The following is a 25,504-nucleotide window of genomic DNA, read 5'->3' as shown; positions in this document are numbered from 1 at the left end:
CTGCCGGAACACGAACCAGATAGATCGGCATCTGAGCGGCTCATTCGGCACACGGGGATCCTCCGAAAAAAGCGGCGATCCGCTTGACCCGGCGCTTAATACAGTGCTTGGCATAAAGTAAGCACTTAAATACCATTAAAATAACAAAAAGAAACAGCCAGAGGACCCCCAAAAGAGCGCATACCAAAAAGGCCCAGTCAGTTGCAGGAGTAACGGCGGCAGCGGAGAGCAGTTAAAAGCTGTATCGCCACTTCCCCGGGAAACCCATTCCAGTCCCTTTTTCCCCTAACAGAAAACGTGTACGATAGCATTTCGTAGCTTTAATTACAAATCCGTTCAACCATCTGAAGTATCCTTTGCCAAAGTTGAAAAACATATAGGAAAAACAATGCATAGAGGACACCGACACGCTCTCGTCGCTCTAAGGCTCCCAGTGACTGGGCTGATTCCAGAAACGCATCGGGGCCCCAGAGCGACGGGGGGGGGGGGGGGCGGCTAAAGTCAAGCGAACGCAGTTTTGCACAGCTCGCGCTAGGCCTCGGAAGGAACCGGCTGTTCAGCGGAGAATTTTTAGCAAGAGTCGGGCTCTACCAGAGGTATCTGGAGGCGAGCCCTTTAACGGGTTACGACGGGAATGTGGTCGGGGCCGGGGGGATATCGAGTAGTCGCGACCGGGGGGGGGTCCGGCCACGTGCCGGCCTCGCGTATCGCTTCAGGCACGCTTTTAAAATCCCGTGGCTGGGGGACGCGAGGTAGCGGTTTCAGGGAAAATCCAGTAGACAACAATTCGGTCCCCGGCTCGGAACGGGGCGTTACGGCAGGACAGGGAGAGCCCGCGACCGCCGGGTGACCTGAACCTGTGCGGCCGCTGGAGAGAGGCGTTTCTCTTACCCCCCTCACTGCGATTCCAGGGTTCCGACAGCTCTTCCGCCGGCTGTCGGGAGCCCCGGGTGGTTGGGGGGGGGGGAGAAGGTCTGGCGTCTCAGACGGTTGGGTTTTAAAGTTTGGGAGCCGTAGGGTCCCCGAAAGACCACTCGCCCTGGCTTAGGTGAACGCTGTCGTATACACGCTAGAGAAGGGGAGTGCCTGCTTAAGAATTTGAGCGGGATTCCAAGGCTCAGTACGAGAACCTTCACGGCAAAAGCCACTCCCCGCCCCCCCCCCCCAGCCACCCGGCGCGGCGCCGTCCGTGGGGTTGGGGCGGCCGCGGGCCGGGGACCTCGCTACAACCCGGCCCCGCTTACGTCGCCGCTCTCCTCGGGGTCCTCGTCCGGGTCCTTCTCGGCGGCGTCTTTCTCTTGCTGCTGTTTCTTCCACAGCTTGGCCATAGCGAGCAGTTTGAGGTTGGGCTGGTTGGCCGCGTCTTCGGGGAAGATGTAATCGTAATACTCCTCCCACCCGGCTTCCGACTGTGGGAGAAAGGACAAGACGCCCGTCCCGAGTTTCAGCCTCTCCGCTCCTTAGAGCCAACGGGGCCCTCGCCGCGCCGAGCGCCGCGCGGAGGTAGCCAGCCGGGCGCTAAGAGGAAGCGGGGGGCGCCGGAGGGCTCGAGGAGACCCGCTCAAGCGGACCGAGGGGCTCGGAAAGGACTACGATTCCTTTATTCGGGCATCGCAGTCAAGACTCCAAGACGGTCTGTCCCTGCCTCCGCTAGAGAAGCAGCGTGGCTCAGCGGAGAGAGCCCGGGCTTGGGAGTCAGAGGCCCTGGGTTCTAATCCCCGCTCCGCCACCTGTCTGCCGTGTGACCTCGGGCGAGTCGCTTCGCTTCCCTGGGCCTCGCTTACCTCGGCTGTAAAAACGGGGATTAAAAAACGTGAGCCCCACGGGGGACGATCTGATTACCCTGTACCCACCCCAGCGCTTAGAACGGTGCTCTGCACATAGGAAGCGCTTCACCAATACCATTAAGTCTGGCACGAGATCTGAAGCGGTGCCGCCTTGAGTGCTTACCCCATCTTCGGCCTGAACTTTTCTCCTCTTCTTGACTTTCTCCGGCATGAGCTTGTGCACCCGCTCTTTACCGGACTCCGTTCCAAATTCATCTTCGAAGCTCTGCCAGGATTCGAGCAACATAAGTCTTTCCTCTTTTTCTTCACAGTTCCTCATCGTCTTGTTGGCCTCTTCGTAGATCTGTCTGCATTTTGCCAAACTCTCCTCTTTGCCTGCTGACAGCTCAAACTGAGCAAAACTGATCCAGACCTGAAAAGGAGAGGGTTATACGACGAGTCTTTAACGGAGACCACCTAAAACATCCGAACCAGATGCCTGCATTCTTTGACATTCGATCTCCTAGCGGAAAGAGCGCGGGCCTTGGAACCCCAGGACCTGGATTCCAATCCCCGCCCGGCCACTTGCCTGCTGTGGGACCTTGGACAATTCCCTCCCCTGCGCCTCAGTTTCCCCATCTGCAAAATGGGGATCCGATGGCCGCTCCCTTCCTGCTTTAGCCCCCTAAGTGGGACAGGGACCGAGAGCAACCCTAACCTGTATCTAACCCGGCGCTCGGAACAGATTTTGGCACAGAGTAAACGCCTAAGAATTAACCCACGCGATTATCACTCGGCACCGAAGACGATACCGGTCGCACGAGGCGCTTCTGAAATGTCTGCTGATTCTGCCTCAAGGGAGGACTGACGCCAAGTGGCAAACCTTCACCACGCCTGCCCGGCATCCTCTGATCTACTCTGATCGCCTGGAGACTTGGCAATCCCACGTGGGCTCATCTGAGCCTCGTTACCGGTCGAAATGAGAACTTAGCGGAGCCCGCTAGAGCTTGGACCGTGACCCCTAATGTTTTTCTTGGGGGGGGGGGGGGGGGGGGGGGTCCCAGTAAGTGATCGGTGAAAGAATCAGGGCTTAATATGAAGCTCTTGATTCATTCAAATCCTCTTTCAAAAGCTCCCGGGCCAACTATCCTTCCCGCCTCATAGATCCACAAAGTTGGCATTATCCTTGACTTGTCACTCTCTTTCCACTCGCATACCCCGTCGGTCATCAGAACCCGTCAGCTCTGTCTTCTTCCCCATCCAAACGGCCAGCACGCCGGGCCAAACGCCGTCCTTAGCTTGTCTCGACCACGATATCGGCTTCCTCGTCGACCTCTCTGCCGCCCACCCCTCCCCTCTCCGGTCTCTACTTTGCTCTGCTGCCCCGATGGCTCTTCTACGATACGATAATCCTGTGAACGTCTCCCCTCTCCTCGCGAATCTCCAACGGCCGCCCACCCATCTCTGCCAGCAGACGGACACTCCTCGGCTTTCAGGCACTCTCCCTACCTATCCTCGCTCCTCTAAACATCAGTAGCGATGACGATGGTATACGTTCAGCGCTGGGGGAGAGAGAAGGTCATCGGGCTGTCCCACGTGGGGCTCACAGTCTTCATCCCCTTTTTTAAAGATGAGGTAAATGAGGCACAGAGAAGTGAAGCGGCCCGCCCGAGGTCACGCAGCCGACGAGGGGCGGAGCCGGGATCGGGACCCGCTTACTACGTGCAGAGCACTGTACTGAGCGCTTGGAACGAACGAGTCGGCAACGGATACTTTCCACAAAGCCAGGCTGCTTCTCTGTATCAACCTCCTACCTACCCCTTGACTTCGGTCCCTCTCGTCGTCCCCTCGTTGGCATCCCCCCACCTGCCTGGAAACCTCCCCCTCGTTACCGCTGTCATCCCCACCGTGGCATTTATTTAAGTGCTTGCAGTGTGACAAGCACCGTTCCAAGCACCGGGGTAGCTACAGATTCGGCCGGTCGGATACGGTCCCTGTCCCTCGGGGGGCTCACGGTCCAGGTCTGACGAGTCCTCACGCCTCCCCAACCTATTCTCCCTCCCTCTGCGTGAGAGCCTGTGACCCCCGGGCCCTCTGGCAACCCACCACACTTAGCGACACAACCTCGCACTCCACTGCTCCCCCACCCCCCCCGCCGCTTCTAATTTCTGTTTCAAGCCCGGCTTCCCCTCTGATGCCAGCCTACGCGCGCACACACCCCCCGTCTTATTTTTCAGATGGGATCCGCGAAGCATTTACTTCGTGCCAGGGGCTCCGCCGAGATCACGCCCCGCGAGCGGCGGAGCCGAGATCGGGACCCAGATCCTCGGACTCCCGGGCCAGTGCTCTACCCGCTAGGGCAAGCTGCTTTCGCCACCATCCTCTTGCCCGCATCCTCCCCTCTGACCTGGCACAGGGACCGTCTCTATCTGCCGCCGATCCGTCCGTTCCGAGCGCTCAATAAATGCGACCGAATGAAAAATACTACCGAACACCCTCCTTTCTCATCTAGGGCAGACCACGCCTCTCCCCACCTTCGAATCCATCCTAAAATCCCATCACCTCCCAACGGCCTTCCCCGGCTAAGCCCTCATTTCCCCTCGTCCCGCTCCCTTCTGGGTCGCCCGCGCATTCGGATCCGTCCCCCTTAAGCACTTGGTATTCACCTCCGCATTTACATGCATCACGACGACGACGACGACGGGGTCTGTTGAGCGCTCACACCAGGTGCAAAGCCCTATTCTAAGCGCTGGGAGGGACGCAAGGTGATCAGGTCGTCCCCCGTGGGGCTCACGGTCTTAATCCCCATTTTACAGTTCCCCTATCCGAATTTATTTCTATGGCTGTCGCCCCGTCAAGACTCCAAGCTCCTGACGGGCAGGAATCGTGTCTACCAACTCGGCTGCAGTGTGCTCTCCCAAAGCCGTGTCACTTGACCTCTCCACGCCTCATTCACCTCATCTGGGAAATGGGGATTAAGACCGCGAGCCCCACACGGGACAACCTGATCACCTTGTATCTGCCCCCGCGCTCGAAACGGCGCTGGCACGTCGCAAGCGCTTAACGGACGCCACCGTCAAGCGCTCAGTACAGCGCTCCGCACGCAGGAAGCGCACAGTGAACCCCCTTGACTGACCGGAGCCTCCCGTGAACGCTCGGGGCTGGGGTTCCTCGAAGCTCGATTCGCCTTTGAAAAGGAAGGATTACGAGCCGTGGTCGGCTGGGGCGCGGGGAGGCCCGGGGAGCCCGGTACCTTGACGTGCTGGGTCCGCTGCAGTAGCCTCCGGTAGAGGTGCCTCGTCTTTTCCGACTCCTCTTGCTCGATTTCGAAATCGATGTACGATTTCCACAGCACCTAAAGGGAACGCGCGACCGCCGTCAGCCTCGCTCCGGGAGACTCGGCACCGTGTTCTCATTCGGTTACGGGTCTCGGGCGGTGGGGCGGACGGGAGGTCGGGGGCGGGTGCCTGGCCGGGGGGCGAGGGGGTCGAGGCGGGGAAGAGGAAAACCGTGCCTGAGGGTCCGTGCCGCTTCCGGGGCCGCCCTTACCGCCCCCGTGCTGATTGCGAGAAGAGGAGGTGGGCCCGGCTCGGGCTCCTAACGCGAGGTGCCCGCGGGCCCGACCGTCCTCCTCCACTTCCCTCCCCCGAGGCCCCGTGGCAGGGTCTCCCGCAGCCTGCCGGCGTGCCGCCTGCCAAGAGCCGAGCTCCTCCGCAAGACCCAATCGCCGTCACCGTCTCTCATTAGGATCCGTTCATTCAGTAGTACCTATCGAGCGCTCACCAGGTGCAGGGCACCGTACCGAGCGCTTGGAACGGACAGCCCGGCGACAGATAGAGACCACCCCTCGCCAGGACGCCGAAGCCCTGAGGCCTCTCACTCACTCCGTCGTATTCGCCGAGCGCTTACCGTGTGCACGGCCCTGAATTCGTTCATTCGGCAGTACTTACTGAGCGCTCACTAGGTGCGGAGCACTGTACCGAGCGCTCGGAACGGACCAGTCGGCAACGGAGACGGTCCCTATCCCCACCGGGCAGTGACGGCGGGACGCCCAGGGGACCGTCCCTGCCCACTGACGGGCTTACAGTCCAATCGGCTGGTACTAAGCGCTTGGGAAAGAACGACGCGCCGGGAAGCGGAGACATTCCCCGCCCACGACCAGCTCACGGTCTAGACTGCGGGAGACCGACGTCGATATGAAGGAATAAAATTACGGGTAAGAACCTAAGTGCTTTGGGGGCCGGGGGGGGGGGGGGGCGAAGGGAACGAGTTCAAATCCCAGCTCTGCCACTTGTCAGCTGTGTGACTGTGGGCAAGTCACTTCTCTGTGCCCCAGTTACCTCATCTGTCAAATGGGGATGAGGACCGTGAGCCCCACGTGGGACCACCTGATTTCCCCGTGTCTCCCCCGGCGCTCAGAACGGTGCCCTGCACGTAGTAAGCGCTTAACAAATACCGACATCGTTATTAAGTCAGGGCGACGCAGGAGGGAGTGGGAGATGAGGAAGAGTGGGGCTGGGCTTGGGAAGGCCTCTCGGAGGAGGTGCGCCTTCGACGGGGCTTTGAAGTGGGGGAGAGTCACTGTCTGTCGGATCAGAAGAGGGAGGGCGTTCCGGACCAGGGGTTTCCCGACTAAGCCCTCATTTCCCAGTCTCCCATTCCCTTCCGCGTCGCCCTCGCCCTCGGCCCCGCGGCACCTACGTACGTGGCCGTAATCTCTTTATATCAACGTCCGCCTTCCCCTCCAGACCGCAGGTTCGTCGAGGGCGGGGAACGCGCCCCGCCGACCCTGTCGAAACGCACCCTCCCGAGTGCTTCGCGCGGGGCCGCGCCCACGGCCAGCGCCCGGCCAACCCAACCGGCCCATCGCTCCGAACCGAGTTAAGGAAAGACGGCGAACCGGCCGAGCGAGCCGCAAGATGAGAAGCCCAGGGACGGCGGGGGAACGCGACGCTTAGGACCCGGGCGTCCCGCCCCTTACCTCGGGCATGTCTAATCGCGGCTGGCTGATGGCCAGTTCGTATATTGCCCGGGCTCTCTCGATATCGCCGAGGATGGTCTCCAGCTCCGCGAATTTGATCCACGACGTGCAGTTCTCCGGAGTGAATTCCAGGAACTTCTCGTAGAGCTTCCGGCAGCGGTCAAACTCCCGCAGCTGCAGCTCCAGTTCAATGTAGCCTTTAAATAATTTGTTCTTCGGACATTTGCCTATAGAGGTCCCCTGGAAGTTGAAAAAGACGGCAGAAAAGAAAACCCGAAGCATCAAGCGGACCGAGAGGACCAGGGAAATGGGCGAGAGCGCGCGCGTCCTCTGTGAGACGCCCGGCCCCGGGCCGTGCCGCGGGTTTCCCCGTCGACGGACGAGGGGGAGAAACCACACGGCGGGAGGGCGATCCTTAGGGAGGGAGAGATGGTGGAGGGGAGGGAGGAAAACTACCCCGGGGATCACCGGCACCGCGTCCTTTCTCCCCGCCCCGGCCCCCTCCTCCCTCACGCCGCCAGTCCTCCCCTCTCTCCCCCGGTCCCGGCTCCAGTCTCCGCGCCGGGGCCGGCGTTCCTTCCATCCTACTCATTGAGCGCTTACCGTGTGCCGAGCACTGGACTGAGCGCCAGGAAAGCACAATCCAGCCACGGACAGAGACCGTCCCTGCCCGACGACGGGCTCGCATTCAATCCCTCGGCCAGATCCTGTCCGTCTCCCCCGATTAGACCGTGAGCCCGTCAAACGGCGGCGACCGTCTCCATCTGCCGCCGACTTGTTCCTTCCAAGCGCTTAGTCCAGTGCTCTGCACATAGGTAGGCGCTCAATAAATACTATCGAATACAGACCTGGAGGTCTGCATTTTCAAGATATTTCAGAATAAAAGGCTTAAATTCCCCCTCTAATAATGATGACGGCATTTGTGAAGCGCTTACTATGTGCCCAGCACTGTCCTAAACCCTGGGGGAGACAAGAGGTATTCCAGTTGTCCCACGTGGGGCTCACAGACCTCATCCCCATTTGGCAGATGAGGGAGCCGAGGCACAGAGAAGTGATGTGACTTGCCCAGGGTCACACAGCCGATAAGTGGCAGAGCCGGGATTAGAACCCACAGCCTCCGACTCACAAGTCCACTAAGCCACGCCGCTTCTCGTAACCGCGGCTCCTCGTGGGCAGGGGCCGGGTCTACCGACCCTACTGTACGATGCTCTTCCAGGTGCCTAGTACGGTGCTCTGCACAAAGTAAGCGTTCAACAAGCAGCATTAATTGATTAAAAATTATTTTTTTTTAAAAAATCAAAGCTAAGAGCTTACAGGCACTAGGCAGCGCGACGCAGTGGCTAGAGCCCGGGAGGCGGCAGGTCACGGGTTCTAATCCCGGCTCCGCCGCGTGTCCGCCGTGCAGCCTCGGGCGAGTCGCTTCTCCGTGTCCCGGTTATCTTTAAAACGGGGATTAACGCTGTGAACGGGGACCGTGTCCGACCCCATCTGGCCGCCTACACCTCGGCGCTCAGTACAGGGCCTGGCACACAGTAAGCACTTAAATACCATTATTTTCATCGTCATCATCATCATCATCGGAGTCAGTTCCTTGAGGGCAGGGAACCTATGCCCTGCTACCGTGTACTCTCCCGAGTATTTAGGACGGTGTCTAGCGCTCGGCAGATCGACAGACACCTCCGACTGACTGTGAGTTGTGTTTTTCTATACAGTGCCTCTGAGGCAAGGGTTCACACCCGCTTGGATCTCTTTTTCTACCGTTTCGCTGCTAAGGACCCAAGAGATTTTTCCTTCTGACACCCCGAGAGCTTAAAAGAATAACTCCTTCCGACCTCCCCCTACTCACCAGAGCTCTTCTCGCGTACGGCAGGTTTTTCTGTCTTATTTCGAACTGGGCATACAGCAGCCATATTTTGGCAAACGTAAACTGGAAAATACAAGCCAGAAGGACGCCTAGTTTGCTTTAGAGCTCCGCCAACATCACGGTCATGGAGTTCAGCACAAATTACTGGAAAACAGGCGGTGACAAAATACCACAGGGGAGCATTCACTTTCTCAGAACACAAGCTGCGCCGCCGGCGGTCGGGACAACGGCCCATCCGCCGGGCGGCGGCGGCGGGACGCCCAGGGGAACCGTCTGATCGGGTCCCGTCCTCGCATCGAGGACTGTACCGTTTTCTAGACCGTAAACCTGGGCCGGGCCGGGAACGTTTCTCCTAATTCTGTTGTATCGTTCGCTCCCGTAGTGCTCAGTACAGTGCTTGGCCCAGAGTAAGCGCTCGACAGATGACACCGACTTCAACGTTCCCTAACTTCCCATCTACTGACCCACCGATCGATTAACGTCGGTGTCCGTTAAGCGCTAACTACGTGCCGAGCACCGTTCTAAGCGCTGGAAACCGTTCGCCCGTGAGTATCCGAACGGCTCCGGAGCCCTTCTGAGATGCCACTGTCGTCCCCCTGCAGAAATCCCGGCTGCCCTTTCCCGCAAGGGGAATGAGTCTTTCTGGCTGTCTTCCGATTTTCTGACCAGCCTGGACTAAGAAGAAGAATTCCTGCCCGCTCCCCTCGGATTCTGCGCGGTCTGAGGGGGGTAGAGGCCGCTATTTCTTTTCCCTCTTGGGGCATCTTCTCAAGTCACCGGTGCAGTGCTCCGCGCAGAGAAGCCACTTACTGAGACCTGTTGATGACGGCGATAACGATGCCAGGGCAGTCCTATATTTTCTACCGCTCGCGGGGTGCAGAGGGCACGTTCGAGGTGTGTGGTGTGTACGCGGGGGGGGGGGGAGGCGGCACGCATCGCGTTTAGGGAAGAGATAAAGAGAAATGTACAGACCCAACTAACGGTCTCCTTCACAAGCTAGCTGCACACACTCAGAAGGGACCCACAGAGGAACCAAAAACCCGACTCTCCCGCGGAGGGGACACACCTCACGACCCGCGCCACGGTACCCGGGACCTGGGCACGCTGACGTTTCCAGACGGCACTCGGACGGACCGGATCGGCACCCGTGGGGAGGGAGTTCGAGGAAAGGGTCGCGCGGTGGAGCGGGGGCAAGATGAGGGGCAGGGCGGAAGACGGCCAGAAGTTCCGGGGGACGGGGACGGGACGGGACAATCTCGCATCCAGGACCCCCGTCGGTCGGCCGCCCGGAGAAGAGCCGTACCTTTTTGTGAGGAACCAGTTCCACGCAAGCTTGGTACACCTGTCTGGTCCTCTCTGGATCCTACGGTGAGAAGGATTAGAAACCTGAAGCACTCGAAGGGCAGACTTCGCAAACCCCAACAGAAAACGGGGACCACGACGTGGAGACGGGTATCTTCCCAGGCGGCGAGGCCGCCGGGGAGGGAGGGCGGTAGTAACGATGACGGCGTCCGCTGAGCGCTCACTACGTGCCGAGCGCCGGGCGGGGTGGGGGGGGGGGGATACGAGGCGATCGGATCGTCCCACGTGGAGCTCGGTCTTCATCCCCATTTTACAGATGAGGTGACCGAGGCTCAGAGAAGCGAAGCGACCCGCCCCCGGAGTCACACGGGGGACAGGTGGCGGAGCTGGGACTCGAACCCACGACCTCCGACCCCCAGGCCCGGGCGCCTTCCACTGGGCCACGCTGCTCCTCCCAGTGGGTTGGTACCGAGGGGGTCAAGCCCTCCCCCCCCCCCCCCCGGTTTTCTGGGCAGGAGGGAAGACCGCAACTAGCCGGTCCCACCCTCTGGAGATGGAGTCGAGACGGTGGCTCCGCTTCGTCGTTCATTCCGTCGCATTTACCGAGCGCTCACCGCGCGCGGAGCCCTGTACCGAGCGCGCGGGAAGTCCAACTCGGCGACGGATAGAGACCAGCCCTACAACAAGGGGCTCACGGTCTAGAAGGCTGGGGAGTCAGAGGTCACGGGTTCGAATCCCAGCTCCGCCACCTGTCGGCTGGGCGGCTGCGGGCAAGTCCCTTCACTTCTCCGTGCCTCGGTTACCTCAGCGGTAAAATGGGGATGAAGACCGCGAGCCTCACGAGGGACAACCCGACGAACCCCGTGTCGCCCCCAGCGCTTAGAACGGCGCTCTGCACACAGTAAGCGCTTAACAGACAGCGACATCACTACTATCAGAAGGGCGGAGAGGGACAACAAAACGAGAAGGCGGACATCGACAGCGTCGACGTAAATACAGGGAAGCAGCGTGGCTCAGTGGAAAGGGCCCGGGCTTGGGAGTCGGAGGTCGTGAGTTCGAATCCCGGCCCCGCCACTCGTCGGCCGCGTGACCGTGGGCGAGTCGCGTCGCTTCTCTGTGCCTCGGTTCCCCGGTCCGTAAAGTGGGGATTAACCGTGAGCCTCACGTGGGACCGCCCCATCGCCTCGCGTCTCCCCCAGCGCTTAGGACGGTGCTCGGCACATAGTAGGCGCTTAACAGATACCGACGTTATCATTATCATGATCAAATAGGATTCTAGACATAATAAACAGAAGCAGAGATCTGATTCTCACCCCCCCGCTGGCAGAAGAAGAGGAGGAAGAGGGGGAGGGAGGGGACGCCCTGCCCAGACACAAGAGGTTCGCCTCATATCCGATTTGCTTAGCGAACCTGACGGTGTGTGGAAGTCGACCGGGAACGGCAATTCATTCATTCCGTAGTGTTTATTGAGCGCTTACTACGTGCAGAGCACCGGACTAAGCGCTTGGAATGAACAAGTCGGCAACAGACAGATAGAGACGGTCCCCGCCGTCGGACGGGCTTACGGTCCCCGGAGTCCCGGAGCCGATATACGGCAGGAGCGCGGGGCCCCGGGGGCCGCACGAGCACCGGGCCGCTTTCAGGCCAGGATCCGTGCGCACGACCCCAAGGCTGAGTCGCTCCTAGAGATCCTGGCCCGAGACGGGCACGGCGGTCGGGCGGCCCTCGCCCCGTCCAACCGGTAAGACGCCCCCGAGGCCGGGGCGCGAGCGAGACAGATCTCTCGTGTTCGACCGCGGCGCGAGAACCTGAAGAACGGCGGCGGGAGACGAGGACGGACGGCAGGAATCCCGTCTTCTTCCCCTTCCTCCTTTCCTCTCTCACCCCCCTTACTGGAAGTGAAGAGTCGGCCCCCCCCCCCCCGCCACCCCCCGGTAGAGATCCAAAGACCGGCTGCTCTCCGTCCCCCCGCATCCCCTGCCTCATCACGTTTTCATCTCCCAACGGCCGACGGCTTTTACCCCCCGTGATGATAACGGCCTCCGTCAGGCGCCTACCGCGTGCCGGGCACCGTGGCGGGCGCTGGGGCGGATACGGGCCGATGGGGTCGGACGCGTGGGGCTCACGGTCTCGACCCCCACTTTCCAGACGAGGGAAATGGGGAGGGAGGCGATGAACCTGTTTGAGAACCACCTCATCTCCTCGACGGCAGACAGAGACCGAGCCGCTTTCTAAAGCTAGGGGAGAGGTGACGGCCCGACTCCTCCCCCTCACCACGCGGTCGTGGAAACGACACCCGACCGAGGAAACGGGCCGCGTCCCGACCGGATACGGCGATCCGACGACCGGAAGGACTCAGTACGCGGTAGGTGATCCGACCGCTTGGGCTGTTCGGAAAACCGTCGGAGCAGGTCGGCCCCGCCGGAACCCGGCCCGGGGGGGGTGGGGGGTGGGGCAGAGGGGCGCGAGACGCCCCGCTGTGGCCTGCGACTTGATAATGACGTTAATAACGTCGCTACCTGTTAAGCGCTTACTGTGTGCCGGGCCCCGTTCTAAGCGCTGGGGTAGACACGGGGGAATCGGGCCGCCCCACGTGGGGCTCGCGGTCGTAATCCCCATTTTACAGACGAGGTCGCTGAGGCACAGAGGAGTGAGGCGACCCGCCCAGAGTCCCGCCCGCAGCCGACGGATGGCCGAGCGGCGATCCGAACCCACGGTCTCTCGACTCCGAAGCCCCTGCTCTCCCCACTGAGCCGCGCTGCTTCTCACCTTGGCTTCCAGTTCTTCGTAGAGCGCGTAGTTGATCCACAGGTAGACGTATCTCTTCCAGTGCCGCTTCTCCTGGATGGGGGGCACGTTGGCGATGGCTCTCTCGTACACCTCCCGGACCGTATCCGGATCGGCGTCGCTCTCCACCAGCCGCAGGTAGTCGAACCAGGCGTCGTAGTTGTGGGGGTTGGCCTGCGGGGAAGACCGGGTCGGCCCGCCGGCCTCGCGCCCCACTCCCGCCCACCGGGAGTACCCGCGCACCGCGGGTTCCACGCGGGGAGAAGAATCGTCACTGATAACGACGACGGGCTTTGTTAGGCGCTCACCGTGTGCCGGGCACTCTACTGGGCGCCGAGGCGGAGACGAGGTCAGCAGGTTGGACCCGGTCCCCGTCCCGCCGTCGCCGTCTTACAAGAGGAGGGAACCGAGGCACAGAGAACGATGACGATAGTGGCGCTATTCGTTAAGCGCTTACTCCGTGCGAAGCGCCGTTCCGAGCGCCGGGGGATACGAGGTGATCAGGTCGTCCCACGTGGGGCTCGCGGTTTTAATCCCCGTTTGACAGATGAGGGAACTGAGGCCCAGAGAAGCGAAGTGACTTGCCCCTTAAGACGCCCCCCCGTCTTCTTACGGTACGCGTGACGCGCTTACTACGTGCCGGACGCCGTTCTAAGCGTCGGGATAGACAGGAGCTGATCGGGTCGGACGGGGTCCCTGTCCCACGTGGGCTCACAGTCAGTGCGGTCATGGGTTCGAATCCCGGCTCAGCCGCTTGTCGGCCGTGGGACTTTGGGCGAGTCACCTCACTGCTCGGTCCCTCGGTTCCCTCAGCTGTAAAATGGGGATGAAGACCGTGAGCCCCACGTGGGACGACCCGATTCCCCTGCGGCTCCCCCAGCGCTTAGTACGGCGCCGGGCACCTAGCGAGCGCTTAACAGCCGCCGGCTTTATAAGCCCCGTTTTGCAGATGAGGGCACAGGGAAGGGAAGGGACTTGCCCACGGTCACGCAGGGGACTGGCGTGGGCAGGGATCGTCTCTAGTTGTTGCTGAATTGTACTTTCCACGCGCTTGGTACGGTGCTCTGCACACAGTAGGCGCTCAGAAAACACGTAAAGCGCTCGGCGAATACGACGGAGTGAGTGAGAGGCCTCAGGGCTTCGGCGTCCTGGCGAGGGGTGGTCTCTATCTGTCGCCGGGCTGTCCGTTCCAAGCGCTCGGTACGGTGCCCTGCACCTGGTGAGCGCTCGACAGATACTACTCAATGAATGAATGAACAACGAATGACCGAATGAGGGGCAGGGGCAGCATCAGAACCCGGATCCTGCAGCCTCCCAGGCCCGGGCTCTTTCCCCAGGCCACAGTCTCCCGATTGGTGCCCTCCGGGCCGGCCTGGCCGCCCCCGCCCAGCGACGGCTTCTCTCCCGCGCTGTTTGGGACGGCCCCCCGGGGCCCCGCTGCGGATCGCCACCCAACGGCCCCCCGGCGATCCTACCGTGGCTCGGTCTCTCGCCTGGAACTCATTCATTCGACAGTGTTCACTGAGCGCTTACTACGTGCGGAGCACCGGACTAAGCGCTTGGAACGACCGGGTCGGCAACAGATAAGAGACGGTCCCTGCCGCTGGGCGGGCTTACGGTCTAATCGACGCCTCAGGCTTTAGAGGACGGGTGGGCGGCGGGCCCACCGCCGCCGTTATATCGTACTCTCCCAAGCGCTTAGTACGGAGCGCTCCGCGATACGACCGCTCCAACACCACCCTCGGGCTCGGTACCCCGGGACCCACAGATAACCTACGGCAACGCACACGGGCCGTACTTTGAAAACGCAATCCCGGACCCCGCCTTCGGGCTTTACCGACCACCACGTCCGCTCGGCAGTATCCGCCGAGCGCTCACTACGTGCAGAGCACCGTACCGGGCGCTTGGAACGGACAGTCGGGCCACAGACAGAGGCCGTCCCTGCCCCACGACGGGCTCATACGCTCCTCCGTCTGGAGCCAGACTCCGGCATCGTCCCCCCCCCGGGGTTAAACCCACCCTCGGCGTGCGGTCGCCTCGCGGGACGATCGGCACCGCGTGTTTCTCCAACGCGTCGACGCCGTCACGGGCCCGCGCGACGCTCACCTTCACTTCCTCTTCGTACTGGAATCTCCGCTTGCTAACGATGATGTCTTCGATACCTCTCCGGTCCCCAAATTTCTTCTCGAAGATCGTGTAGTTTTTAAAGAGCTGTTGGGCCTCCTGCTTTGAAATCCTATCCAGGGCGTATCTGTAGATCACTCGGACTCTTTCGAACTGCAAGGAGGAACGGACCGTCACCTGGGCGCCGACGGACTTTCGATCGTGAGCCCCCGGACGGACAAGGGCCGTGCCCAATTCCCACCTCCGTCACCTCATCTGTAAAATGGGGATGAAGACCGTGAGCCTCACGTGGGGCGACCCGGTCGCCCCGCATCTCCCCCGGCGCTTAGAACGGTGCTCTGCACGTAGTAGGCGCTTAACAGATACCACCATTATTATCGGTAGTGCAGTGCTCCGCGCCCAGCAGCGCTCAATAAATACCATTACCATCCCCGCCACTCCAAGTCCAGTCCGCCGGCCTCGTTTTCTCATCCTCGCTCGGCAGCGTACCGAACCAACGTACCCTGCCACGGATCTTTCGCATACGTGATTTTTTAATACGTGTCGAATAGCGGCCAGTCACCGCCAAAGCAGACCTGAGAAGCTAAAGGCGACCTACGCCGTAACCTCTGTTCCTCTCGCTGGAACCCACGGCGGAAAGAATCAACCCTGATGTTAATTTCGTTTTTAATACGTGTCGAATAGCGGCGAGTCACTGCCAAAGCAGACCCCGAGAAGCTAAAGGCGACCTACGCCGTAACCTCTGTTCCTCTCGCTGGAACCCGCGGCGGGAAAAATCAACCCCGATGTTAATTTACACCGTTCCGCCCCGCCGATCGCCTTCCGGGCTCCGTCGGTTAACGGCGATCCCCCGGGGAGGTCCGGGGCCGCGATCGCTGATGAAAAACTGGCTTCGGATGTGGGATGGAAGAAGCGACCCCTCGGCGCCCTACTGCCCGCGGTCCGTACTGAGCCTGGATCATAAGGCATTCCGACACCGTTAGGGCGCGGAACGCTTTGATGGTGAAGACGCCTTACGCTTTATCGTCTCCTGCTAGTAAGAGAAGCTTAAGTCCAAGCAAAGCGCACGGAGACGAGGGACTCTTTCGACGGCCGGGACTCGGCACACTGGGATCAGGTAACTTCCCACCGTTTCATCGATGGGCGGCGTTTATCGAGCGCTTCTCGGGCGCGCGGGCGTACGTCACGTCATTCTTCCCCGAACCGAGGTCACGGAAAGAATGGGGGGGGGAACCCGTTCCTTTAACTCCCCCCGCCCTTTAACCCCAAAGGGCTGAGGAGGCCCCCCCCCGCCCCCGCCCCGGGACGCCGGCCGTGAACCGTCGGATCGATCGGAAGATCCAAGACGACGAATCCTCCGCAGCCGGGAATCCCTCCAGGATCGGCGTTCCACCGTCCTCCCACGTCCTCTCCCACGGCTCTCCGAGGCCGGGGGGGGGGGGGGGTGGTGAACGTTACTTGGCCTCGTCGCATTCTAGCGCCACTAATGAACCCTCCCATCGAGGCCAACGGGTCGGGAAGCAGCTCCGACTCTGGGACACGGAGCTCCTCAGGAAGACGGATCGCATTTCCAGACGGGACTAGACCGGAAGCTCTAAAGCGGGGATCACGCTCACCGACAACACTGTGCCGCGTACCCTCTATAGCGTTCAGTGCAGCACCGGTGGAGACCACCGATGAACTGATCAGAGAGACGACTTGGGGCACCTAATCAACCTAAATTACCGACCGGCCGGAATCCGACGACCGCCGAACGTTCGGTCCTCGACTCGGCATTAAGACGAACGCCTCCCCGGGCGCGAGAGAGCAATTCGCGGGGTTTATAAAAATCTCCCCCTAAGGATTCTTCGGAATCGTGGTTCACCCGCAACCCGACTTACTTCCTTCTGGTTCTCTTCGAACTTGGCAAAGGCCACGTAGAGATGTTCGTCCATGTGCTCCGTTCCAAAGAACTCCACGGCTCTCTCGTACACTTTCCTCGCGTGGGCAAAATAGCTGTGCTTCTCTTCGAAGCGAGCGTACTTGATCCAGTTCTTAACATCGGGGTGCACGATGACGAGTGAGGAGGAATGAAGGAAAAGCCACGAGAACGGACAGAAGCCCACCTCCGCTGGACCTCACCCCAAGTGCGAGAATTCCCGTTAAAAAGGAAGCAAGCGCTTCACCTTTTGCCTTTACGCCACCCCGAAGGGACAGAACGGAGACGGACGGGGAGAAACGCGGGCGTTTTCAGCTGCCAGCGAAAAGACAGGCTGTCAGAGGCGAAAGGGGAGCCTCGGAGGAACTGCTGACAAGCGGGGCAAATAAAGCAGCGCGGCCGGCCCAGTGGCAAGAGCCCGGGCTCGGGGGGCAGAGGCCGGGGGTTCGGATCCCGGCTCCGCCACTCGCCCGCTCTGTGACCCTGGGTAGGTCGCTTCACTTCTCTGCGCCTCAGTTCCCTCATCTGTCAAATGGGGATTCGGACTGCGAGCCCCACGTGGGACCACCTGCTGACCCTGGATCCGCCCCAGCGCTTAGAGCGCGGTAAGCGCTCAACGAGCACCCTGACTATCGCCGTCATCGCCTTCATTTTTACCCGGAAGAGTCCGAGGTCTGCGGTGACATCGGTTCCCCAGGCGTCAACCCTCAGGACCGGAACCCGAGACGCTCCCCCTCACCCCGTTGCTTAGAATATTTCGGTCTTCAGCTTGGCCAGACCGTGTCCTCCTCCTTCCGAAGAGTCACCTCCTCCGGAAGGCATCGAATCCCCCATCTTCCCGGTCATCTGACCATCCTCACGCTCCTGCTGGTTTATGAGCTGTGGATCTCCTTATCTACCCTCACGCCGGTAGACTGCTTATCCTCTTTCACGTCTACTGTCTCTCCACAGGCGGGACACGAACCTCCTATTTCTCCCCGCGCGCAGGACGGCGCCGGGCGCGCCCACGAGGCGCGGCACGGCTCGGTGGAAAGAGCCCGGGCTTGGGAGTCGGGGGTCCTGGGTTCCGATCCCGGCCCCGCCGCCCGTCAGCCGAGCGACTCCGGGCAGGTCGCTTCGCTTCTCGGCGCCTCCGTCACCTCATCCGTCAGGTGGGGGTCGGGACCGTGAGCCCCGCGTGGGACAACCCGACGACCCGGTATCTCCCCCAGCGCTTAGAACGGTGCCGTCCATCCCCTCGATTCTATCTGTCGCGATTCAGTGGCCTCGTTTCTGTCCATCCGTCACCCCGCTCTAGACAGGGAGCCCGTCGTCGGGCAGGGACCGTCTCTATCCGTTGCCGAACTGTCCGTTCCAAGTGCCCTGCACGCAGTAAGCGCTCAACAAATACTATCGGATGAACGCTCCGCGCGTCGTAAGCGCCCGACAAATACGGACGTCATTATTACGACGTTCCCTTCCTACCAGGCGGGGCTCCTCCCGGGGGCTCCTCCCCCTCAGGGTGCCCCGAGTGCGCGGTCAGTGCCGTCGTTCCCAAAGGATATAGCGCTCGTAGATGGAGCGGGCCCGGTCCACCTCTTTGTACCGCAGCTCGAAATTGATGTAGGAATGCCAGGCCTGCTCTTCCGGCTGCCACTCCATCCAGCGTTCGAACACCTGCCGGCCTCCGGCGACGTTCCCCAACATCTCCTCCATGTACGTGTACTTGTACCTTCGACGGCAAAGGCGCGGAGAACGGACGCATTTTAACGTCTGCCTCGCCGCCCCCGGACCAGAGGCTTCGGTATCTGTGGCCCTCCGGCGTGGAACGTGCCCGCCGGTTCTGGTACGCTGTGCTGGCCCGGGCGCTCGGGACAGCGCTCAATTTATACCGTCGGTACTCTGACCGGAAAGGTCGGAGGGGCAGAACGATCAAAGGGTTCGAGCGGTAAGGGAGCTCTCTCTGCCTTTCTAAATTAGGGAGGGGGTCATCCACAGACTTGACCAATACAGCCATTTTGTTTCTCTAAAACCCCAACCTACAGGAGAATCTCTAAAAATCCCCCGGGCGGGCCGCCTGGATCATAGAGAAGCGGCGCGGCCCGGTGGAAAGCGCCCGGGCTCGGGAGTCGGAGGTCACGGGTTCGAATCCCGGACTCCGCCGCTGGCCAGCCGTGTGACTTCGGGCGGGTCACCTGGCTTCTCTGTGCCTCGGGGACCTCGTCTGCAAAATGGGGATTCAAACGGTGAGCCCCACGAGGGACGATCTACCCTGTGTCTCCCCCCGGCGCCCAGAACAGTGTTTCGCACGTAGTAAGCGCTTAACGGGTACCGACATTGACGACAGTTTCCGGACGGCCCGCGACCCAGCACGGAGCCGTTCCGGAGGCTCACGTCACGCCAGGTCCGGGAGACGTCCGGCTATTTCCCAGAGAGGATCGTATCCTATTTAGCGAGCCTCTCAAGCTCATTTAGCGAGAACGCTTTTGGCACCGGTGGGTGCCGGCTAACGAGACCCCACCAGACTCAGACTCAAGCCCCGGCTCCCCCGACCCCCCGGAGCAGCTTTATCAGTCGAAAGAAACGACGCCATCCAAGTGAGAGCGCTGGTCTCCCAGGCCTCTTTCCGTGCTGGAAAAGGCCGAGGCGCGTTCATTCGTTCCGGCACTCGATGGTATCTGTCGAGCGCGGGGCACCGTACTGGGCCCCCGGGAGAGTACGACGCAAGGCCGGACAGACACGTTCCCCGCCCGCCCGCCCGCCAACGCGCTCCTCACACTTTCTGAAAATGCCCCGCGGGGGGGACCCGAGTGCGCGGGCGACGTTTCGGGGAAGTTAGGGCCAGTAGCGGGTTCTGGCGATTCGCCAGACGCAGGCCGGAGGAATCACGCCCGGCCACGGCCGGCCGTAGCCTCGAGGCTCAGAGCTCCCCGACCTACGGTCTGGCGGGAAGAGCCCGGGAGTCGGGACTCGGATTCCCGATCCCGGCTCCGCCGGGTGCCCGACGAGGGCGGTGACCGGGGTGTTTGTCGAGGGCTTGCTATGCGCCAGGTGCTCTACTAAGCGCCAGGGCGAGGTCAGGTTAATCAGGTCGGACCCGGTCCCCGTCCCACGTGAGGCTCAGAATCTCAATCCCCACTTCACAGACGAGGCTGTCGAGGCGCAGAGCGGTGAAGTGACTTGCCCGACGTCACGCAGCGGAGAAGGGGCAGAGTTGGGATTAGAACCCAGGTCCTTCTGCCTCCCAGGCCCGCGCTCTAACTACCGGGCCGCCAAACCTCTCGGGGCTTCGGTTCCCTCATCTGTAAAATGGGGATTCCGTATCCGTTCTTCTTCCCTCTCAGACGGCGGGTTCCACGTGGGACGGGGACTCCGGCCGACCCGATTATCGCGTATCCGCCCCGGTGCCCGGTCCAGTGCTTGGCACGTAGGCACTTTAAGACCGGCCCGGTTATTATTACGATCGTTATGTCACTGTATTATTCTTCATCACGGTATCAATAACGGTACTGTGAGGATGATCATTATAATAATCTCACACAGCACGGCTCCGCGGAAAGAGCACGTGTCCGGGAGTCAGGGGTCACGGGTTCGATTCCCGGCCCCGCCACTCGTCCGCTCTGTGACCGTGGGCGAGTCGCTTCACTTCTCCGCGCCACGGTTCCCTCATCTGGAAAATGGGGGTGAAGACCGTGAGCCTCACGTGGGACCACCCGATGACCCTGTATCTCCCCCGGCGCTTGGAACGGTGCTGCGCACGTCGTAAGCGCTTAACGAATACCAACATTCGCCAAATAATAATAAGCTCACCTCCCCCCTTCGAAGCCCCACCGAGAGCTCCCCTCCTCCGGGAGGCCTTCCCAGACTGAGCCCCCCTTTCCCTCCGCTCCTCCTCCCCTCCCCGTCGCCCCGACTCCCTCCCTCCGCTCTACCTCCCTCCCGTGTATCTACGTACATATTCACTATTCTATTTCTTTTATTAACGATGTGCAATCTATAATTCTCTTTATCTATTCTGATGCTGTCGATGCCTCTCTGCTCGTTCGGCCTTGTCGTCTGTCTCCCCCCTCCTAGACCGCGAGCCCGCTGTCGGGTGGGGATCGTCTCAATTATCATTACCGTTAATATAATTAATAATATATAATTATATACATATTATGGACCTGTCGCCCATTTGTACTTTCCAAGCGCTCAGTCCGGTGCTCCGCACACAGCGAGCGCTCGGCGAATACGACGGAACGGAGGAATGACGACGGTAATCGTAACGACACCAACTTACCAGAACTGGTTGACCCGGGGGAGAGTCGTAATGGCCCGATCCCAGATATTTCGAGCGTGATTCACTTGGCGGTTCTTCATTTCCATTTCTGCATATTTGAGCCAGAGGGTGATGTTCCTGTAGTCCACGTCCAAGGCGCGCTCGTATATGGAACGGGCCCTGAGGACGAGATTCCGGGGAAACGCCGTAAGCGGAACCGCGCCACTACGGGGGTTTTCGATTTCCCGTCGGGGATGCCTCGTCCTATCGAAGCGCTTACCGAAAGCCCGTGGGATGCCAGCTGTGCCAAAATGCAAAAGCTCACCTTTGTATTTCCTTCAAGCTCTCTTCCCATTGTGCGTATTTTATCCAATTACTGATCACGGTTCTGTTCTTCCGTATGTTATCTTCGAAAGTCTCGGGGGAAACGGTCACGTTAAAAAAAATATACGTATATATATCGGGGGTCACACACCGCACTCATTTCACTAAACGACGGAGTCGCTTTCTACTTAATTCAGACGAATCCCAATCCAGAAGCGTCGACGGGGGGGGGGGGGATGACGAAGGAGAGGACCGCCCGCGATTGCGTGGTTCGGACGAACAGCTGCATACATCCCCCCCCGCCGGCCTACACGGCGGCAAGCCCACCCGCCCGTTTCCTCGGCCATTTCTCCACTCGGACTTTCCCGATATCGTTCCCCCGCGCGCCCCGCCGGGGGATTCTCGCCAGTATAGTTACGGCGGGGTCGGCGGCCGCTATACGATGCCGTAGGATGCGGCGGGGGGGGGGGGGAGATACACTTGGATCTCGTCTCCTCCCACCGCAAAACGGATCGAACGCGAGGCCCGGCTGTACGTGGGGCAGGCCGGCGGGAACCCGACCGAGTCACCCGGAAACAGATCTTCCCTTTCCGCGTCTCTTACCCGCCACTAGCCGGAGGTGAGTAAGCGCCCAGAAGCGTCTCCTCGCCCCGGACCAGCCACTCCTCGGCCCTCAGAACGGCAACCCCCCCGGCGTGAGCTCGGACTCACCTTTCTCTTCCTTAGCTTGTAATCGTTTAATTCTTCTTCGTCTGTGATCTTCTGCTGGGGGGGTGGCGGGAGAAGCTCGAGTTCTCGTTCTTTAGCTTCCCTTAACAGCTGCTCGGCGGTGATCTGCACTTCGGCCGGGGCTTTGTTCTTCACCTGGAAAAGCAGCGGCGGTCTGCTTAATCTCCGGCCTCCGGCCGCACTCCTCCCCGCCACCGTCGCGGAACCGCCGCAGAAAACTCGGTGCCGGGTTTTTGGCAGAGTCAGGGGACGCTCCCGCGCTCCAAGCGGAGCGGCTCCGTCTCCTTACGAACCCGAACTACGCGGGGAGTCGTGCTGTCAGAGAACCTGGCGCCGAGGAAGAACCGCGCGCGGGAAAGGGGAGCGATCCTTTGGCCGTTTGGAATCGCACCCCGTTTTCCGAGAACAGAGGGGGTCGCAGGTTCAGGGAGCCCCGCGTTACGGAAAACCCGGGTTGCAGGACGCGGGGGTGCGGGCGCACGAGCGATTTCGTCCGCCCCGGGGGCGCATCCTCTTCCGGAGCGGCCCGCGTTGTCGGAGAGACGCTCCCCAGTTCCCTGACAACGTTCCAGTCCGGAGAGCCTTGTGAAAGCACGTGGCCTGACAGAGATGGGCGCGAGCGAAAGGAAACAAAAGTCACCTCTGCCACAAGCCGCCCGGCGTGTTCGTGAACAAATCTGTACTCGGGGTGGGGCGGGGGGGAAGCTGCATTGTAAAACCACTGATTAATGGGAATTACCGGGGGGGGCGGGGGGGGGAAACCCGGTAAACAGGGCTAAGATCGTCTCTGCTGCCGAACTGCAACGATAACAGTGATAATGTTGGCATCTGTTAAGCGCTTACTATGTGCAGGGCACCGTTCTAAGCGCCGGGGGAGACACGGGGGAAGCGGGTTGTCCCCCGTGGGGCTCACGGTCTTCATCCCCATTTTCCAGATGAGGGAACTGAGGCCCAGAGAAGTGCAGCGACTTGCCCGCGGTCAGGCGGCTGACAGGCGGCAGGGCTGGGATTCGAACTCGTGACCGCTGACTCCAAAGCCCGTGCTCTTGCCACTGAGTCACGCTGTGCTTTCCAAGCGTTCAGTCCAGTGCTCTGCACACAGTAAGCGCTCGATCAGTACGACCGAATGAGTGATCCCCCCATTTTACGGAGGAGGCGACTGAGGCACACAGAAGCCAAGTAACTTGCCCAAAGTCACACAGCTGAGAAGTGGCGGAGCCGGGATTAATAATAATAATAATAACAATATCGATATTTGCTAAGCATTTACGGTGGGCTTCTAAGCGCTGGGGTGCATACAAGGTGATCAGGTTGTCCGACACGGGGCTCACGGTTTTAACCCCCATTTTCCAGATGAGGGAACCGAGGCACAGAGAAGTCAAGTGACTTGCCCGAGGTCACACAGCCGATAAGCGGCGGAGCCGGGACGAGAAGCAGCGCGGCTGAGCGGCAAGAGCCCGGGCTTGGGAGTCGGAGGTCGAGGGTTCGAATCCCGGCTCTGTAGTATTTATTGAGCGCTTCTTACGTGCAGAGCACCGTACTGAGCGCTTGGAACGGACAATTCGGCAACAGAGAGGGACCATCCGCTTACTCTGCGTATACTATTTAGCACCCTATCTATTTCATTCATTCAACAGTATTTATTGAGCGCTTCCTAGGTGCAGAGCACCGTACCGAGCGCTCATGCGGCAACAGATAGAGACCATCCGCTTACTCCGTATATACTATTTATCATCACCCTATTTATTTAATTCGTTCATTCATTCGATAGTATTTATTGAGCGCTTCCTAGGTGCAGAGCACCGTACCGAGCGCTCATGCGGCAACAGATAGAGACCATCCGCTTACTCCGTATATACTATTTATCATCACCCTATTTATTTAATTCGTTCATTCATTCGATAGTATTTACTGAGCGCTTCCTAGGTGCAGAGCACCGTACCGAGCGCTCGGAATGGCCAATCCGGCAACGGATAGGGACCATCCGCTTACTCCGTATATACTATTTATCACCCTATTTATTTAATTCGTTCATCCATTCAAGAGTATTTACCGAGCGCTTACTATGTGCGGAGCACCGTACAAAGCGCTCGGAATGGACAAATCGGTAACAGATAGAGACGGTCCCTGCCCTTTGACGGGTTTACGGTCTAATCACCAGCGCTCGGAACAGTGCTTGGCACCTATTAAAAGCTCAACAAATACCATCATTATTATTATTATTATTATTATTAATAAAACCCACCCCCTCCGACTCCCAGGCCGGGGTTCTTCCCACTTAGAAGCGCTCAGCCCGGTGCTCTGCACATAGTAAGCGCTGAATAAATACTACTGAATGAATGAATGAGGCCCATAGGCTACCCTGGATCCCTCCCTAGCGCTTAGAACAGTGCTTGGCACCTATTAAAAGCTCGTCGAATGCCATCATCATTTCTATAATTATTAGAAGCCACCCCTTCCGACTCCCAGGCCCGGGCTCTTCCCACTTAGAAGCGCTCAGTCCAGTGCTCTGCACATAGTAAGCGCTCAATAAATACTATTGGACGAATGAATGAGGCCCAGGGGATACCCTGTGTGTCCCCGCCCCCAGCGCTTAGAACAGTGTTCGGCACCTATTAAAAACTCAACAAATGGCACCATTATTATGATTATTATTACTATTAATCAAAGCCAGCCCTTCCGCCTCCCAGGCCCTTCCCACTCAGAAGCGCTCAGCCCAGTGCTCTGCACATAGTAAGCGCTCAATAAATACTATTGGACGAATGAATGAGGCCCATGGCTTACCCTGGATAATAATAATAAGAAGAAGAATGTTGGTCTTTGTCAAGGGGTTACTCTGCGCCGAGCACCGTTCTAAGCGCTGGGGGAGACACGGGGTGATCAGGTCGTCCCACGTGAGGCTCCCCGTTAATCCCCATTTTCCAGATGAGGTCGCTGAGGCCCAGAGAAGTGAAGCGACTTGCCCACGGTCACACAGCCGACTAGTGGTAGAGCCGGGATTCGAACCCATGCCCTCTGACGCCCAAGCCCGGGCTCTTGCCACTGGGCCACGCTGCCTCTCTGGATCCCTCCCCAGCGCTGAGAACAGTGCTCGGCACCTCTTAAAAGCTCAACAGATACCATTCTTCTTCTTACTAAAAGCCACCCCTTCCGGCGGTTCCCCCTCCCCCCCCCCCCGGGCCTCACCGCCTCCTCCTCCGGGGAGCCCTCCGGGGGGGGGCCCCGGTCCCTCCCCCAGCGCCTAGAACAGTGCTCGGCGCCGAGGAGGGGCTTAAGAAAGACCGTATTTACTTTGCAACGCCTCCTTCTCGTTTCTAAAGCCGCGGCCCCCTTCCTCCCCACCCTCCCCCCCCCCCACCTTGGCCACTTTGGGGATGCGCTGCTTCCCGGCCGCCGTGGACGCCGCCATCTTGCTCCCGCCCGGCCTCCCGCCCGGCCGCCGGCTTCACCGGAAGCGGAAGCGGCGCCGTGA

At 60.2% G+C, this 25,504-nt stretch overlaps 1 protein-coding gene across 1 annotated transcript; it reads right to left on the bottom strand.

Annotated features, from left to right (window-relative positions):
* Positions 1-300: 300 nt before the first annotated feature.
* On the bottom strand, positions 301-25,487 carry CRNKL1 (crooked neck pre-mRNA splicing factor 1). The gene is made up of 15 exons (XM_039912470.1): positions 25,391-25,487; positions 22,015-22,167; positions 21,305-21,396; positions 21,001-21,159; positions 18,287-18,453; positions 16,705-16,883; positions 14,807-14,977; positions 12,683-12,874; positions 9,915-9,974; positions 8,594-8,674; positions 6,748-6,987; positions 5,020-5,121; positions 1,951-2,199; positions 1,245-1,409; positions 301-1,069 (listed from the first exon to the last, which is right to left on the bottom strand). Exons 1-15 carry the CDS (start codon positions 25,439-25,441, stop codon positions 998-1,000), a joined length of 2,133 nt encoding a protein of 710 aa, XP_039768404.1. The 5' UTR covers positions 25,442-25,487; the 3' UTR covers positions 301-997.
* Positions 25,488-25,504: the final 17 nt, after the last annotated feature.

Source organism: Ornithorhynchus anatinus, chromosome 1 (assembly GCF_004115215.2).
Source record: "Ornithorhynchus anatinus isolate Pmale09 chromosome 1, mOrnAna1.pri.v4, whole genome shotgun sequence".
Lineage (NCBI taxonomy): Eukaryota > Metazoa > Chordata > Mammalia > Monotremata > Ornithorhynchidae > Ornithorhynchus > Ornithorhynchus anatinus.
This window is presented reverse-complemented; position numbering and strand designations above follow the sequence as displayed.

Coding starts and splice junctions, on each gene's coding strand:
- CRNKL1 (XM_039912470.1), bottom strand. CDS start 25,441: ATGGCGGCGTCCACGGCGGCCGGGAAGCAGCGCATCCCCAAAGTGGCC. Junction 22,168..25,390: donor GCATCCCCAAAGTGGCCAAG/GTGGGGGGGGGG, acceptor CTGCTTTTCCAG/GTGAAGAACAAAGCCCCGGC. Junction 2,200..5,019: donor AGCGGACCCAGCACGTCAAG/GTACCGGGCTCC, acceptor TCTCCTTTTCAG/GTCTGGATCAGTTTTGCTCA.